This window comes from Calypte anna, chromosome 2 (assembly GCF_003957555.1).
Source record: "Calypte anna isolate BGI_N300 chromosome 2, bCalAnn1_v1.p, whole genome shotgun sequence".
NCBI classification, from domain to species: Eukaryota; Metazoa; Chordata; class Aves; order Apodiformes; family Trochilidae; genus Calypte; species Calypte anna.
In genome coordinates, this window is record NC_044245.1 from 10910463 (window position 1) to 10924721 (window position 14259).

General features: G+C 36.3%; 1 protein-coding gene across 2 annotated transcripts in view; it reads left to right on the forward strand.

The window, feature by feature from the left end:
- Nucleotides 1-14259, forward strand: part of ZMYND11 (zinc finger MYND-type containing 11) — a 106971-nt gene that overhangs the window by 40969 nt on the left and 51743 nt on the right. For both annotated transcript variants that reach the window (XM_008503866.2, XM_030444810.1), the window contains exon 2: nucleotides 5390-5524. In XM_008503866.2, coding sequence (XP_008502088.1) covers nucleotides 5409-5524 — 116 coding nt within the window. In that variant the 5' untranslated portion in view covers nucleotides 5390-5408. The remainder of the gene's footprint in view (nucleotides 1-5389; nucleotides 5525-14259) is intronic.

A 14259-nucleotide genomic window follows, 5' to 3' on the forward strand; every position in this document is an offset into this window, starting at 1 on the left:
AAATCCAGGGACCGAAACTCTACATCACCTGTCAAATTTGTACTCTTAATGCTAACAGGAAACTTCTATTTAATACAAGAACAAGTCAATAAACATTTGGACCTACTTTTACTGATTAAATATACAGTTTATGCTTACTATAAGAAGTTAAACTTTGATAAATACTTGAGCCCATATTACAATGTGCAAATAAATACAAAGCTGTGTCTGTGTCCAAGTTTGCTAACCACCCAAACTCCACCAGGCTCACAGCATGAAAGCAGCAAAAAACTAGGATTAAGCCTAGCTTCTTCCTCCTGTTGAGTCTGAAATCTTTTGACCATGTGGTGCTGAAGAAATAATAGCAAGCCCCAGGGATTCAGGGATGAAAGGCAGAAACTAGCAGCTGAGCAGTGGCAAGGATCAGCTTCTTACACTGATTTTCCATTGCAATTAACTGCATACCAAATCACAGCCAAATGGTGGCTAATAGCGGAGATGAAGTTCAACCTGTTTGACTTTTCACTGGAAAAGCACCACAGGTAGCCTCACTTAGAGTGAAGTAGGAACAGAAGATTTAACAAGCTACTACTTGTCAACTCTTAATTAGCAGCTCCCATCAGAGCAGCAGCACCCAACTGCAGCACCGTCTGCTGCAGTGCAAAGTCCAGATCATTAGTTAAATTTTCAGAGGGATCATATTTTGCTTGAGCAGTGGTATTAAACAGCTAAAACATGGCAAGATTTGACTACCTTTCAGTTGTTTCAGTCTGTAGAGTTTCTAGCTAAACTTAGTACCTGATAGTATCAGCTAAATTGGATGCAAGAAACAGGTCAGGTTCCTTGGACTAAATCCCCAGACATGCTGCAAGATGATTTTTATTTTGACTTGCAGTACAGATTTCCATGTCTGCTACTACTGCAGCAGTACAGCATTTAATTTGGGCAAGTATGTGTCTAACAAACTATTAGCCTTGCTGTTTTGGCAGTAAGTCTGGTTTGCCTCTGCTGTAACATTGCCCACTACATGGCAATGCACACTTTGCTATGAGCTTTAAGTAGATAAACTGTGCTCTTGTGCTCTGTGTATTCACAAGGAAAAGTGCAGTTTGTTGAGCCTGCCTGTAAGAAATGTGGGCAACTTGTAGTTCTTTAGGAAAGTTGTGTACAATAAAGTGGTATATTCTTCGAAACATTGTACATAGAACATTCAAGAGGGATTTAAAATATAAAATATAGTAAAACTTTGCTCATATTGCTCTGAGGAACAGTTAGAGAGTGGAAAATTGAGAATATAAATTGTTTGCTTTGGGCCTTGTGTAAATGATGGACCCTGTGAGGGAAATATGTGAGCTGGCACATCATCCACACAGAATCTCTTTTGTTAGTAGAGACCTTCTTATGTTCTGCATGTCTCGTGGATGTCTACAAAACCAAAGACACGTGCTGCTGATATAAACCCTTAGATTTGTAGCCATCATTCAACAACTTTTCAATAAAAAGATGCATTCCACTATAAAATTGCCACCAGACATGACAGAAATGGCATGAAGCAAATAATTCTGTATGGACAGGGAATACCATAGTTAAACAACAATGCTGGGGGCCAAATCACAAGTGAGAAATTGGTGTTTACCTCAACTTTTAGTTTTTCTTTCCAAGATACTGAAATAAATATTAAATAATAAATATTGTAACAGAAGAGGGGATGTCAAACATCTTCAAGCATTTATATGTAAATGTACATTTCAGTATTGTATTTTTTAAGAGCCTCTGGAGTTCTGACTTCTTTAAAGCACTGCATGGATGAAACCACCTTTTTGGTATTTAACTTCTAAGCCATAGATTCATATACATACTCATATGCAATAGATGTTTATGCTTCTTCTCCATAGGGTTTGTGTGTATGTTTGTGCAAAAAAATATAAGCAGATAATCAGGAGTGATAAGGTTTAAGAATCTAATATGTCTCCCACTGAACTTTAAACTATTATTTGCATGAGTAAATTGTGAATGTTGGAGCTCTGAGAGCAATTTCCGTCACTAGGAAGTAGCACTATAAAGCATTTTATAAACCATCACCAGTCTGATACAAGTTGTCTCTCAGATTTTATAACAATGTAGAAAACTGCTTACATTTTTGCAGGAATGCAGGGAGTGAAATGTTGTGGTTAGTTTTGCTATGGAGGAAGAGTGTTGAACAATGTAATGAACAGCAAGCAGTGTGCCACAATCCTTTAATCTTAACACAAAAGGCTCTTTGTGTTTCTTCTACACCATGCAATTAAAAGATGAAAATAATGCTAAAGTGGTCTGGGCTTTTTCAGAAGAAAGAAAATATATATGTTTTATTTTTGGAATTGTGGTTTATAAGAATTGCTGTTTCAATAATGGAGTGTCAGATCTTGGGTTTAACAAAAGTGCTCTTAAATAGTAAACCAAAGTTGCAAAAAGGAAACGTACATTCTTTGAAAACAGAACACCTGCTAAAATTATTGTATTGTAGAAAAAAAAGAGGAACAGAAGAAAACACATGTGATTGTTGTGCCCCATGTGTAAGAATTCTTGCTGCTTTTATTTCCAGACAAAGAGGACTGGAAGAGCCACAGCTGTGTCTGTGTGAGTCGTGGTGGGGAGCAGGGAGCCAGTCAGGAGGAAGCAGTTTGGGCTGACATCTGCATCAGCTGTGTTTTTGGGAGGTTATTACCATGTAGGTCTAGTCCTGGTCCCATGGAGTGACCTTTCTGTAGTGGCCTGGGACGTGCATGCCCATACTGTGGGTTGGAGGTAGTTCTGGCACAGGGCATAGGGCTTGCATACTTCGAGCCAAGAAAGCGTGGTATGGAGGGAGCAGGGTAGTGGTCAGGAAATTTGTTCCAAAAAAAGCCCTCCAAAGGAAATGGGGTGTCCGTAGGGCCTTTGCAGATAGCCACCTTTCTCTGCTCATGGTGACCATCTTCGGTGCAACTCTGCAGCCACAGGGCTTCAGGAATTTTAATTCTTACAGCCATCCTTCACGCTCCCTCTCCATGGGGCTTCTTCTCCCACCATGGAGACACAAGGGGGGATTCTTTAGCCCCAGAGGTCAACCTTTTCTATGGCCTGGGACATGGGGCCACAGTGAGGCAGCAGATGGGTTCCCCAGGGCCCTTGGCCCATGCATTGCAGAGGTGTGAGAGAAATCCATCTCCTTCCCTCTCTGCCAGGCATGCTAAGTGCAGCTCTCACACAGGCAGCCATATGCCAGACTGCCAGAAATAATGGTTATTTTAAAAGTAGTTGGGATAACAAAACCTGCTTCATTTGCTACAAAATAAACTGAGAACTGGTCTGTTGTTTTAAGCTGTTATCAGGGTTGAGAAGGATGAGTGTTTCCTCCTTGATCCTCACATGTAAATATGATACTGCGTAAGAGGCTCTGTGTCCAGCCTGTCAACTGCTGTATCAGCCAACAGCTCTTAAAGCAGATACTTTGTAGAGAACCAGAATAAAGGAATTATATCACTTGTAGTTAGTTCTGCATTAGGAAGGGAGGGTTTTTTGCTAAGATAGTAGGGCTGTGAAATTGACAATGCTAGTATCTAATCCCTCTTTATTTTACAAATCTTTTTTTTTTTTTTTTTTTAAAGAATTAAATTTTTAAAAATAGTCATATCTTTCTTTTACAAATCAGGGGTGGTGGTTACTTTTAGTGTCCTCATGTTCTGTGAAATGAATACAAAGGAACTCCTGGGGATGCAGAGTCTTTCCCCCTGTTCCCTGGGAGTCTTTTTTTCTTTGAATCATTCTTTGGCAACGCCATCTACTGACGGTCACTCTAGGCTGGATGTCTGTCATATCCCCTCTTATCCTCCCATCAGAAACATATTCTTGGCCTTTCTTTTCTGGGAGATCCATCTAGTTGCCCTTGCCTTAAATCCCAGTGGGAAGGGGTTTCTATAGCAGAAAACATGGGATTGATTTGTGACCCCATCATGTCTCAGTGAGTCCTGCTCTATTTCTGCCCTCCCCTTCTATCTCTGGCAGCAAGTGGTGCCTCACACATAAAATGCAATTGCATCTGACTGTGCACATATGAATTCATATAATTTTTTTTTTAAGTGGCCTACAAAATGTTCAGTATAACACTGTTCAGACATTTCTTCTCCTTAATAGTAGTGTTGCACTTTATTTCATTACACCTGTAGAATTAGTGAGCATTGCTGAGCATCAGAAACTTGTCAGTCCTCTTTGACAAGTACCTCTAAGTCCCGTGGACTTGAAAATTGCATTGCTGCAACTGGTAGAATACTAAAATCTGTTTAATTTTTGTGAATTTGGGAGGAGGGGTACTTTTAATACTTGAATCCCCATCTTTAACATTGTACAGATGGTGTAGTGTTCATGCATTTTTTAAATTATTTCGACTTACTGAATTTAATATTCTGCTAGTTGAAAGTATCCATGTGCATACCAGAGGGTTCATTCTGAGGACAGAGCTCTAAAATAAATTATAGACCTATAGTCATAAATCAGTCATTTTTTTCATTGAGAAAGTGGTGGCACTGGAAGAAAGTTATTTAGTGATCAAAATGCATCATTAAGCTTTTAAAAAGGGATTCTGTGCTTGTAGTGGAACTGTAGGCAATTTATGGCTTATCTGTATGCATTGCCTCCAGCTTTTGGAAAATTTGTAAACAAAGCCAGATGCTCATTATGTTCCCGTTCAGGGTTGGTTAGATGGGTAAATGCCATCAGAAGCACTTTGGTCCTGTTGGGTTTCAGTATGATACAGGAAATGGAATTGCTCCAAAATATTTTTTTCATAGAATTCTCATACATGAAAACATACTTTCAGTTTGTGAACACAGAATGTATTTTTTAAAATAGTTGTGCATTATAAAATTATGAAAGTAATACTTCTGGAACTATATTGTATACTGAACTATGTGTCCAGCTTTTTTGCTGTGTCAGAACTCATGCTTATAATGTGATGTAGTCAAGCACCACTCACCCTTTTTAAGGGTTTCAGGTAATGCATGAGGCTGTGGAAGCTTCTGTCTAGGGTAGCTTCTGCTTTGTACTAAATGTTAGGGAACTGAGAGTGAGCTAAGTGACTTTTTGCTACCAGTTTGATAAATTGATTCATTTGCTATTGATTTGATAATTTTTATTGGTCGCCTTTTGTCTTCTGTATAGATTGTGTGATGTGAAAGGGGTCTTTTTTTTTTTGCTTTTAGTGCTCTGTAAGCATCCAGAAAATGTATACAAATTTTACAGTACAGTTGCTGTATACAAATTGAATTGCTATAGGTTAACAGCGTTTTCCTTGTAATCATATTTGTTTCAATGTGATCATAATCTGATCCATTTCATAATTCATCATTAACTTTTTGACATTTTTTTCTTTTCATTTATTTATTGGCTGCAGCTGACCAAGTAAGCAGGTCATGGCACGCTTAACGAAGAGACGCCAGGCAGATACAAAGGCTATCCAGCATCTTTGGGCAGCTATTGAAATAATCCGGAACCAGAAGCAAATTGCTAACATTGACCGTATTACAAAGTAAGTGATTCATTTAAAAAAAAAATTTTGGGGAAAAGTTGATGCTATTGAAAGCCCTGGGAAACATCACAGGGATGGTAAACAATGTGAGAGACTGTGAAAACAGATACATGCATGTCTGTGTTACTGATTATCTATGAAAAAAATTATAAAACTGAGCCTCTAAGGATCCTAAACTGAGGCTTAATCTATTGAATCGAGATCTTACCCTGTATTTGTTTTGTGCAAGCATCTGTAGGAAATATGCAAGTTTAGTATGTCAGAGCTGGTCAAAATACAAGAAATAGATTTAACAGTAAGGAGAAAACCACAATGCAGTCTGTAAATAATTTAAAACTTTAGGAAAAATGTGATATGCTAGTAGAGAAATATTTTCCCAAAAGAAAACATAATCATGAAATTGAAGTATTTTGTTGCTCAAACAAGTAAGAACCCACATTTGCTGAGACGGACACAGGATGCTGTTAAAGAAGACATGAAATGGTTATCACCAATGCCTAATACTATTGTTAATATAAAAATATTCTTCAAAATGTATTAGGTGTTGTGCACACAGAGAAATACATATACTTTGTTCTGTGGAGCTTGCAACGGTTCAAAAGGTTTACATATTAAAGTTGCTTTTAAGATTATTTGGAACAGCTACTAAAATAAAAACTGTGGGAGGTTTTGTGCCTCTCTGCTTTGTCTGCATTTCCAGGCCAACATGTACATCACATTTGTCAAAGTAGTCAATATGAATAATTTAAAAGAGCAAAAGTAACCAGTCGGCAACTCTTCAGTTGCCAGAACCAATGTGAACTGGTAATGAGGTCAGAGACCTCTAAAGGGGAGGATTTTAAACAGTGCAGGTGACTAACAAAGTGAAAATCATTATAACGTGGTCAACTGACAGAGTCTGAAAGCTCTGGGGTGCAAGTGACAGGTGAAATTGTCTTCATAAGTATAAGAATTGTAACAGTTCAGGTTCTCCAAACATAGTGAACAATACAGTAGAGAAAAAAAAGAAGCATTATATCCCAGATGAATTGGTGTTTACATATCTCCTAAAACAAAAAAAAAGATACACCATTAAGTTGAAAAGCACCTTCCCAGAGACAGAGTTCCAAGTGAGAAGGTGATTATCAGCCTTTTGAGAGTTTTTATATATTTTGGGGAATTTTGTTTGTGAGGTTACAGTGAGTTTCAGAATGGTTTAAAGAATGGTGTATATTTGTATCAGATATCCAAGGAGACAAATGGGTAAACTAATTCTATACATTTTCCATTTTAACATTTCAGATTACTTGCTTCAGGGTGTACTTTGTTGAGTTTGTTAGCTCTTTATGCTCTTTTTTATGTGTAAAAAAGGGAGACAAGCATGTTTAGCTGGGGTTTCATCCCCCTCTTACGAGAGATGCCTGTTTTAAGACGGTGTGAATAATATTTAGCTGGATGAAGTTAGTCAAGACAAATCCTATTGTTACAAACATGGTTGAGAAAACAAATAATTAGACAGATACTAGAAAAATAAATACTCCTCTTGATAGCTGAAGGATAGTTTGATTTAAATAAAACAAACAATCTAGATCCTTATTGTATGAATCATCTCTAGTCAGAAGAAAAGCAAGTAGCTAAACAGAGATAAAGGCAGCCCTAGTACTTTGAGAAAGATGTCCAACGTGTTAGCAAAAAGTGATTCAAAAAGAGCTTGGACACTGTAAATGCTCCACATGCACATCAGTGGCAAGAGTGATGAACAGTGATCTAGTTACAATTATATGATGTTTCTAATAAGGTGACTTTTCACAAGGAAAAGATAAAGACCTTTGATTAAGAGAGATAAATGAGTGTACATATTATTTCATATTCAAAATAGTATTGTGAAAATAAAAGGGTGTCAGAATGTCTATTCTGAGAAAAACTGAGCAACTGATGTATTCTTCCAGAATCAAGGGTCATTTGGCAAAGTACAACTATAATTCCTTAAAAGATAAATCAGTGTCTGGGCACAGAAGCAAATGTGTGAATAACAATATAAAAACCAAACGTTGGTCAAAAGTGAAAATTATGACTGTACACACATAGTTGGACCTAAAGGGAGTATTACAACATTTTTTAGAAATGTTAGTGCCTCTCAGGACTGACTGAAAGAGTAGCTTTGTGTATTACAAGTATTTGCAAGTAATAATGACAATGAAGCTTATGAAAACTTGTCAGCAAGATAAGCTTTTTTTGTTGTTTAAGGTAAGTGAACAGTCATCCTACCTTGTCATATAATGGATGACAAATGTGTATTTTCAGAGGACATAAAAAGTTGAAAAGGTGATATATGATTTTTGGTTCTATTTTCTTTTTGTTCTGGTTTGAAGGTTCATGTATTGCCAGAGACAAACTGTCTGTATTTTGTGACCTATTATTCCAAACACCTTCAGAGCAGAATCCCTGTTGCTGATGATCTCTTTGTTGACTTTTCTCTTAAACAGCAGCTCAGCATGGTTGTGTCTTCTTAGCATATTCCTCTTTATTTCCACTACTTCTTGCTTTTCTTAGTCTTCTGCTGATGAGTAGAAGCCACTGTAAATATTTACAAGCATTTACTTTTTATGACCTGGTTGGACATATTGATAATACAAAAAGAGGATTCATTGTTTACAGAAAACGAAGTATTTCATCTCAATATGTAAAAAAGACAAATTTATATAAGACGTTAAAATATTTAAAATGTAGCCTGTGCTTTATTTCTAATTGTTAAAAATATCTGGGGTAAAAGATACCAGCAATAGAAAGTATGTGAGAAAAATCTATAGAACTAACCACACATTTTTTGCAGAGAACATAAGAGTAGGAGGTTTGTGTAGGAGAAGCCAAGAACACTAGGAAGTACTTCTCATATTATCAGAAAAACCTGTAAGGAAATAGACCATTTCATTAAAAGTAGACTAAAAAAAAAGTATGCTTTGCTTTTTTGAATTGATGAGGGGGAAAAGCAGGAAGAGAAAAATGTGTGATTGGGAAGTGGTTAAAACTGCCTTACACTGAAGAGTCACTTAGAAAATTTGAATATGCAAGTTAGAGCCTTTAAGAAACCAGGTAGTAAGCTTGCTGAACTTTTGGAAAGTATTTTGGAAAAGTCATTGCATAGAGAGAAATATTAAGAAACATAAGAAAGATGTCTGGTTTTGAAGGAATATAAAATGTGGGTTTGTAATGCACAGCAAGAACACGGCACTGATGGTTGGAGTGTTGTAGAAATAATTAAATAGAAACATCAGTAGTGAAGAGTCTCCATTGCAAAAAAAAAAAAAAGAAAGTAATAAAAAAGCAACAAATCATTGTATAAAATGGATTCTGCAGCTGTTGTGAGTATATGTAAAGATACATTGTGTTTGGAAAGGTACTTTCCATTGGTTGGGGATAGGCATTCTTCAGTAGCTTGAAAAGTAAATGAAGGAGTGAAAACCAGTAGTAAGAAGAAGTAACAGTCTAGTGAATTTAAAGGAATTACAAGTAAGAGTGCAAACTCCCTATTAAAGAGAAGTTCCTATCTTTGTAACAGGGCTTCAGTGTGTTGAAGACATTTTTGTTTAATGTTGAAGCTCATTTGAAGGCAGTGGTAAGGTTTCTGTAAGGGTATGCAAAATAAATGTTCTCACTCAGCTTGTGTTGTCATAGTGTATATCAGGTCAGTGAGTTATAATTTAAAACCCATCTACTAGGAATAACTAGTACTTCTAATCTACCAAATTAGTTAACAACAAAATAATATTTCTGGGAAGAATTTATCAAGAAAAATTACTTAGTTTTCTGTTCAGGCTTGATGTTGGGATAATTTGACCATAATATGTCAATTATTTAGATGAGTATTATTGGTATTAGTTATGCTGTAAACACTAGTGAAGAAATGGTTTCCCATATCTTGTGCTGTCAAGAGCACAGCTTGAGAAATTGTTGATCCCTAAAAGTGTGCTAAAATTTTTAACTATGCTTTGACTTTGTTTTTTCCTCTTTATCTTCCATCTGTTTTGTTTTTGGGGTAGCCTCAAAAACTGATTCTATGGAATAAAATGCCTTAAAATACACTGGGAAAAAAGGCATGCATATCTACATGAGCCACATAAATTACAGACATTCATTTCCCTAGCAGATTGTTAAGTATTTCTGTACAGACATATTTTTAAAGTTATCTTTCTTTGGCTAGTCCAGTCTTCCAGCTTCTTTTATAGTGTTTTCTTTATAATTCCCTTACAGGTAAATAGACTGCAAGGATTTAATTAAATATTAATTAAATATTTACCCTTTTTCTCTCAAGGTATTAGGTTTCCTAACAAGAAATTTATGAACCTGTCATGATCTTTATGAATAGTTCAGAGTTCATTACCTTTTAAGTTACTGTTATTAAAACACCCCATTGGCAAATGTGGTGTGCTAGAATTGTTATTGACTGCTTTCAAGATTTTGTCATTGTGAACAGATAATTATTCTGGTTTCTACTCTATTACATCAAGAGTAATGTGAAGAAACAAAACATACTTCTATACTTCCTTCCTCATATCTTTTTCTTTCTTCCTTTGATGTGTTTCATGATTTATTTAGTTGATTGGCTTCTCTCCCTGTCTCTTGCCAAGGCTTTGTCTTTAATGTCTCCCATGACAGGGAGTGTTCTGGCACCATCTGGAGAGGATATGTTGTGACCACACTGCATTGCCTTCATCTTGTGGCGTGTTTCTTCAGCCCTGACGTATTCTTTGTTTGTTTTATATGTGTGTGTGGTTCTTCAGTTCTAAGCACCAAAAATAGTGCAACCCACAGCAATGCTATTCTTGAAGCTAGAGGCATAACACTTCACCATCAGGCATGGTGTGAAGGCATCTGAGGACATAGACCAAGCTGGAACACCACTGGAGTGCCCTTGGCCGAAGGAGCCAGTCCTGCCATAGTTTATGTCCATGTTTGCTTTCTGTAGCAAACTGATTTCTTGGCCATGCTTTGCCTTCTTCCTTTTCTGGAGCAAGTTGACTTTCTCCAGAATAAAACCTGAGAATGAGTTAGTTTGGGAATGAAACCAAGGGTGACCATAGTCCACAAGGTAGAGGTATCACAACTTCTAGAGGATGAAAAGGGTGGACAGACCATAAACTAGGATGAAACTGATAAGCTGTAACTGGAGAATTTGTGTTATTGTCAAATAATGCAAAACTGAAACTACCAGTTTCATCACAACGTCAGTGATATGAGAAAATGTTGTGCTTTTTTTTTCATAAACAGGTAAAAAGACTTCTGTTATTTTTAATTTGCCTTCAAATAGGATGCTCCAGTGCTAGGTCCCTAACCGGTCATAGCCATTTTCCCCATGTTTCTTCTGTACAATCATTTCTGTTATATTCTAATTTGATGTAAATGCAGCAAAGTCATCATCCAAGAGAAATGAGCAGATCCCAAACCTATAATGAGTAGACTGTCAGTCCTCTTTTAGCTTAGTGCAGACTGACATTAATCAGCATAGTTGGGATAGCATGCCAAAAAAGAATTTGTCAGTATGAAAGATTACTGTACAATGATGAGATTTTCTGGTCTCATGGTTGAGGTGGAGTTGCTAGCAGTTGTAGATTGAGTATGTGACCCTCTCAGTTTGACATTTAGTCCTGAGAGGGGGATTTCTCTTCCAAATACCACTCTATGAAATTTCTCCAGTCAATCTCTGAGAATAGTTAAAGTTAAGGGCCTCTCCCATCCATAAATCTGCTTTTGTTGCCTTAGGTCTTCTGCCACTCTCTTTTTAGGCCATCTACTTTAGAAAAAAACAATTTCTAGAAGCAGCGATTAAAGCAAAGACAAGAATGAGCAATTTGAACAGGTAGAGAGTAATCACAAGAGAGTATAAATAAGAAAATGAGCAATTCAAACGGGTAGGGAATAATCACACAAGTCTATAAATAATATGCAATTCACTGGCAAGAAGAAAAATTAAAATAACAAGATTCTTACAGTATTGCTTATTTGAAGCTCAGAAATGTGTAAGAAAAAAAATCTGTCACTATTTATAGTACCTTTGATTAAAATTTAAATCTTCTTAGTATTTTGCATGTTGCAACTAAATAGACATGCATAAACAAAAATAGTAAGACATAAGAATGATTAGGAGAGCAGATGACTCTGGATTTATAGCTGGATAATCCTGTTGTTTAACTTTACATGAGCAGTAGCACCTGCTATTTCTTCGAGTGAAATGAAAGCTTAGAAATGTTTTTCTGCTTCATCAGTTTCATATTCTCTGTTAAACTATTCCCTCTCATCATTTGTTCTGTGTGAGCAGGGCAATATTGAAGGAGGTGCTCAAGACAGCCCACACTTTACCAGTTGGGAAAGGGTGAGGAAGAACAGTCCAGTGGTTTTATTCCATGCCATGAAGTGTTACAGCAGTTCCTAACAATTCAAGGGAAGCAAAAGTGTGGACTTCGAGGTTCTACAAAAGCAGCAAGATGCTACTTCCTCAGCAGGCCATAACTGCTTCTTGTAGAGTGTTTACCTCTGAGAAAACTGAATTCTGGTTATATAGGGTTGGCTTAATTATAGATGCATGCATTACAGAGACACATCACCCAGTGATGATAGGTTAGAAGACTCTTGGTTTTAAATACCTCTTTATGTGTTTTCTGTTACGGGCAAGACAAGGCAGATTTGTCTGCCTTCTCTAAGTCAATCTCCTTTCCTAATTCTTCCACTTTTCTTCTCTCTTTCCTATTATAAACTTCAGTTACATCTTCTAGCCCCAGACCAGTGGGTTTTTTTCTGTTTTCATGTAACTGTTCAGGTTAAACCAGGAGAATGAACTGAGTCTAGAGTTCTGACATAGATAATCCTGGTTGAAAATAAAAAAAAGTCTTTTTCATAATTTTTTTTTCCAATTTGGTTCAAAACCATTATATTCATAAACCAAAAAGCAATCTAAAACTGGTATTTGACTCCCTAATAACAAAATTTTCAGTAAAAGTGCTCTTTTGGCTGTATAAAAACTCCCTACATTATGTATGCCTAACTATGAGTTACAAGCATAGCAATAGGTTGCATATGAATGTGATGGACACCAAAATTTTTTACTTATTTGATACAGTCATAGTTTATACTGATGGGCTCACATTGAGGTTAAATGATGCATTCACACTGAAATTTTCAAAAGTTCATGTATATATTACAAATAATATAAACACTGAAAACTGCATATATAAAGGAAAGCACAGGGAATCTAAGCAACTTTTGCATCATAACTGATACACAATTTTGGTTATAAATTTGCACTGAGACTGACCAAATTCAGCAAGCTAGTGAGTATTTTTAACATCCAGATTCAGAAAAATGTCCCTTAAGAGGAAATGATGGGTTGTCATTGATTGCACAAGGGATGTTTACAGTGGCATATGTTTATTAATGTAACATTGATGTAGATATCTACATTACTCATAAAGCTTTTATCTTTTTATATGTGGCGTTTAATATAATTTTTTGTCAGTTCATCATAATTTTCTGTTTTGGATGCTGTGTAGCTTTATTGCTGGTTTAGGCCCAATTAAAGAGCTATTTTTGACTAAGGATGGTTGAAGTAGGGATGACAGAAAAAAAATGTAAACTTTTATTTGAAAAGCCTACAAAGAAGCTAGCTGCATTTGCTCTGAGTAGCAGTGGAATTAAAATTTCTGAATGAGTAGATGGGGTTAAGGTGTCATCTTGAGTTTCTAATGCTAATTTCTTAATGCTAATAATTACTCTTTTTCTCATCAAGCTCGTTCCCTGATACAGGTAATTTCTTCAGTTTTTTTAATGGTTCTATTTTATCACATTAATTAAACTGATTAAAGGAATACAGAAAAAGTGGTCCAGATATATTAAGCAGTGTTGTTTGTGATAGGCAGAATAATTCCTTCAATTTGGTACTGAGCCACAGTCTTACCATGTGAAAAAGAGCAATGCTACATGGATTGCTGAGTCTGCTTCTTATTTCTGGCTGTCAGAAGACAAATTCAGTGCCTAGTGTGGAAATCTCTTCACTGTGGGACTGACAGAGATTCCTTGCTACGTTTTTTTCCTCCTTTGTGCAGACCACATAGAATGGAAAGGATGCTGTAGCTGGCTATGCAGCAATTAATCCTGTAAGGGTTTAGCACAAAAGGCTAGACCTTGGTGAGGAGAAGAGCTTGAGGTGAAGCTAAACCATGTCTTTAATTTGCAGAAATGTTAAAGCATCTATCTTCTACATTTTATTCTGTAAAAAGTAAATAGGTGCTTGGAGGTTCTAATGAATTTTGTTATCTAGTAATTCTTACGAATGATCTTAGGTTATTGTTAGTAAGGCACTTTTATTTTTTTATCTCAAAGGTCAGTGTTCTTCTTTGATTCAGTAGGGGAAATAATTTCTGGGCCAAGCATGAGTATGACTGATAAATAAAATGATTCACACTAACAGCACAAACACATGGTTATTAACAACAGCCATACACCTTGTTTGGTGTTTGCTAATGAGTGACAACTCCTTTAAAGTCTTGTTACCGTGTGTTACTATGAAAATGCTAATATTTCATACTTTTCATAGATACTGCATGCACACTATGAACTCCAGTATAAATATGGAGAACGAAAGTGGTGGAAGTGTAACTGACTTGAAAATCACTATCCACATTTTCATTTTGATGAATATTCTCATGTACTCCTTTTCCTGTTTCTAGTAACATTTGTGCTGAAGTTGTGTAAGTTTACGTAGA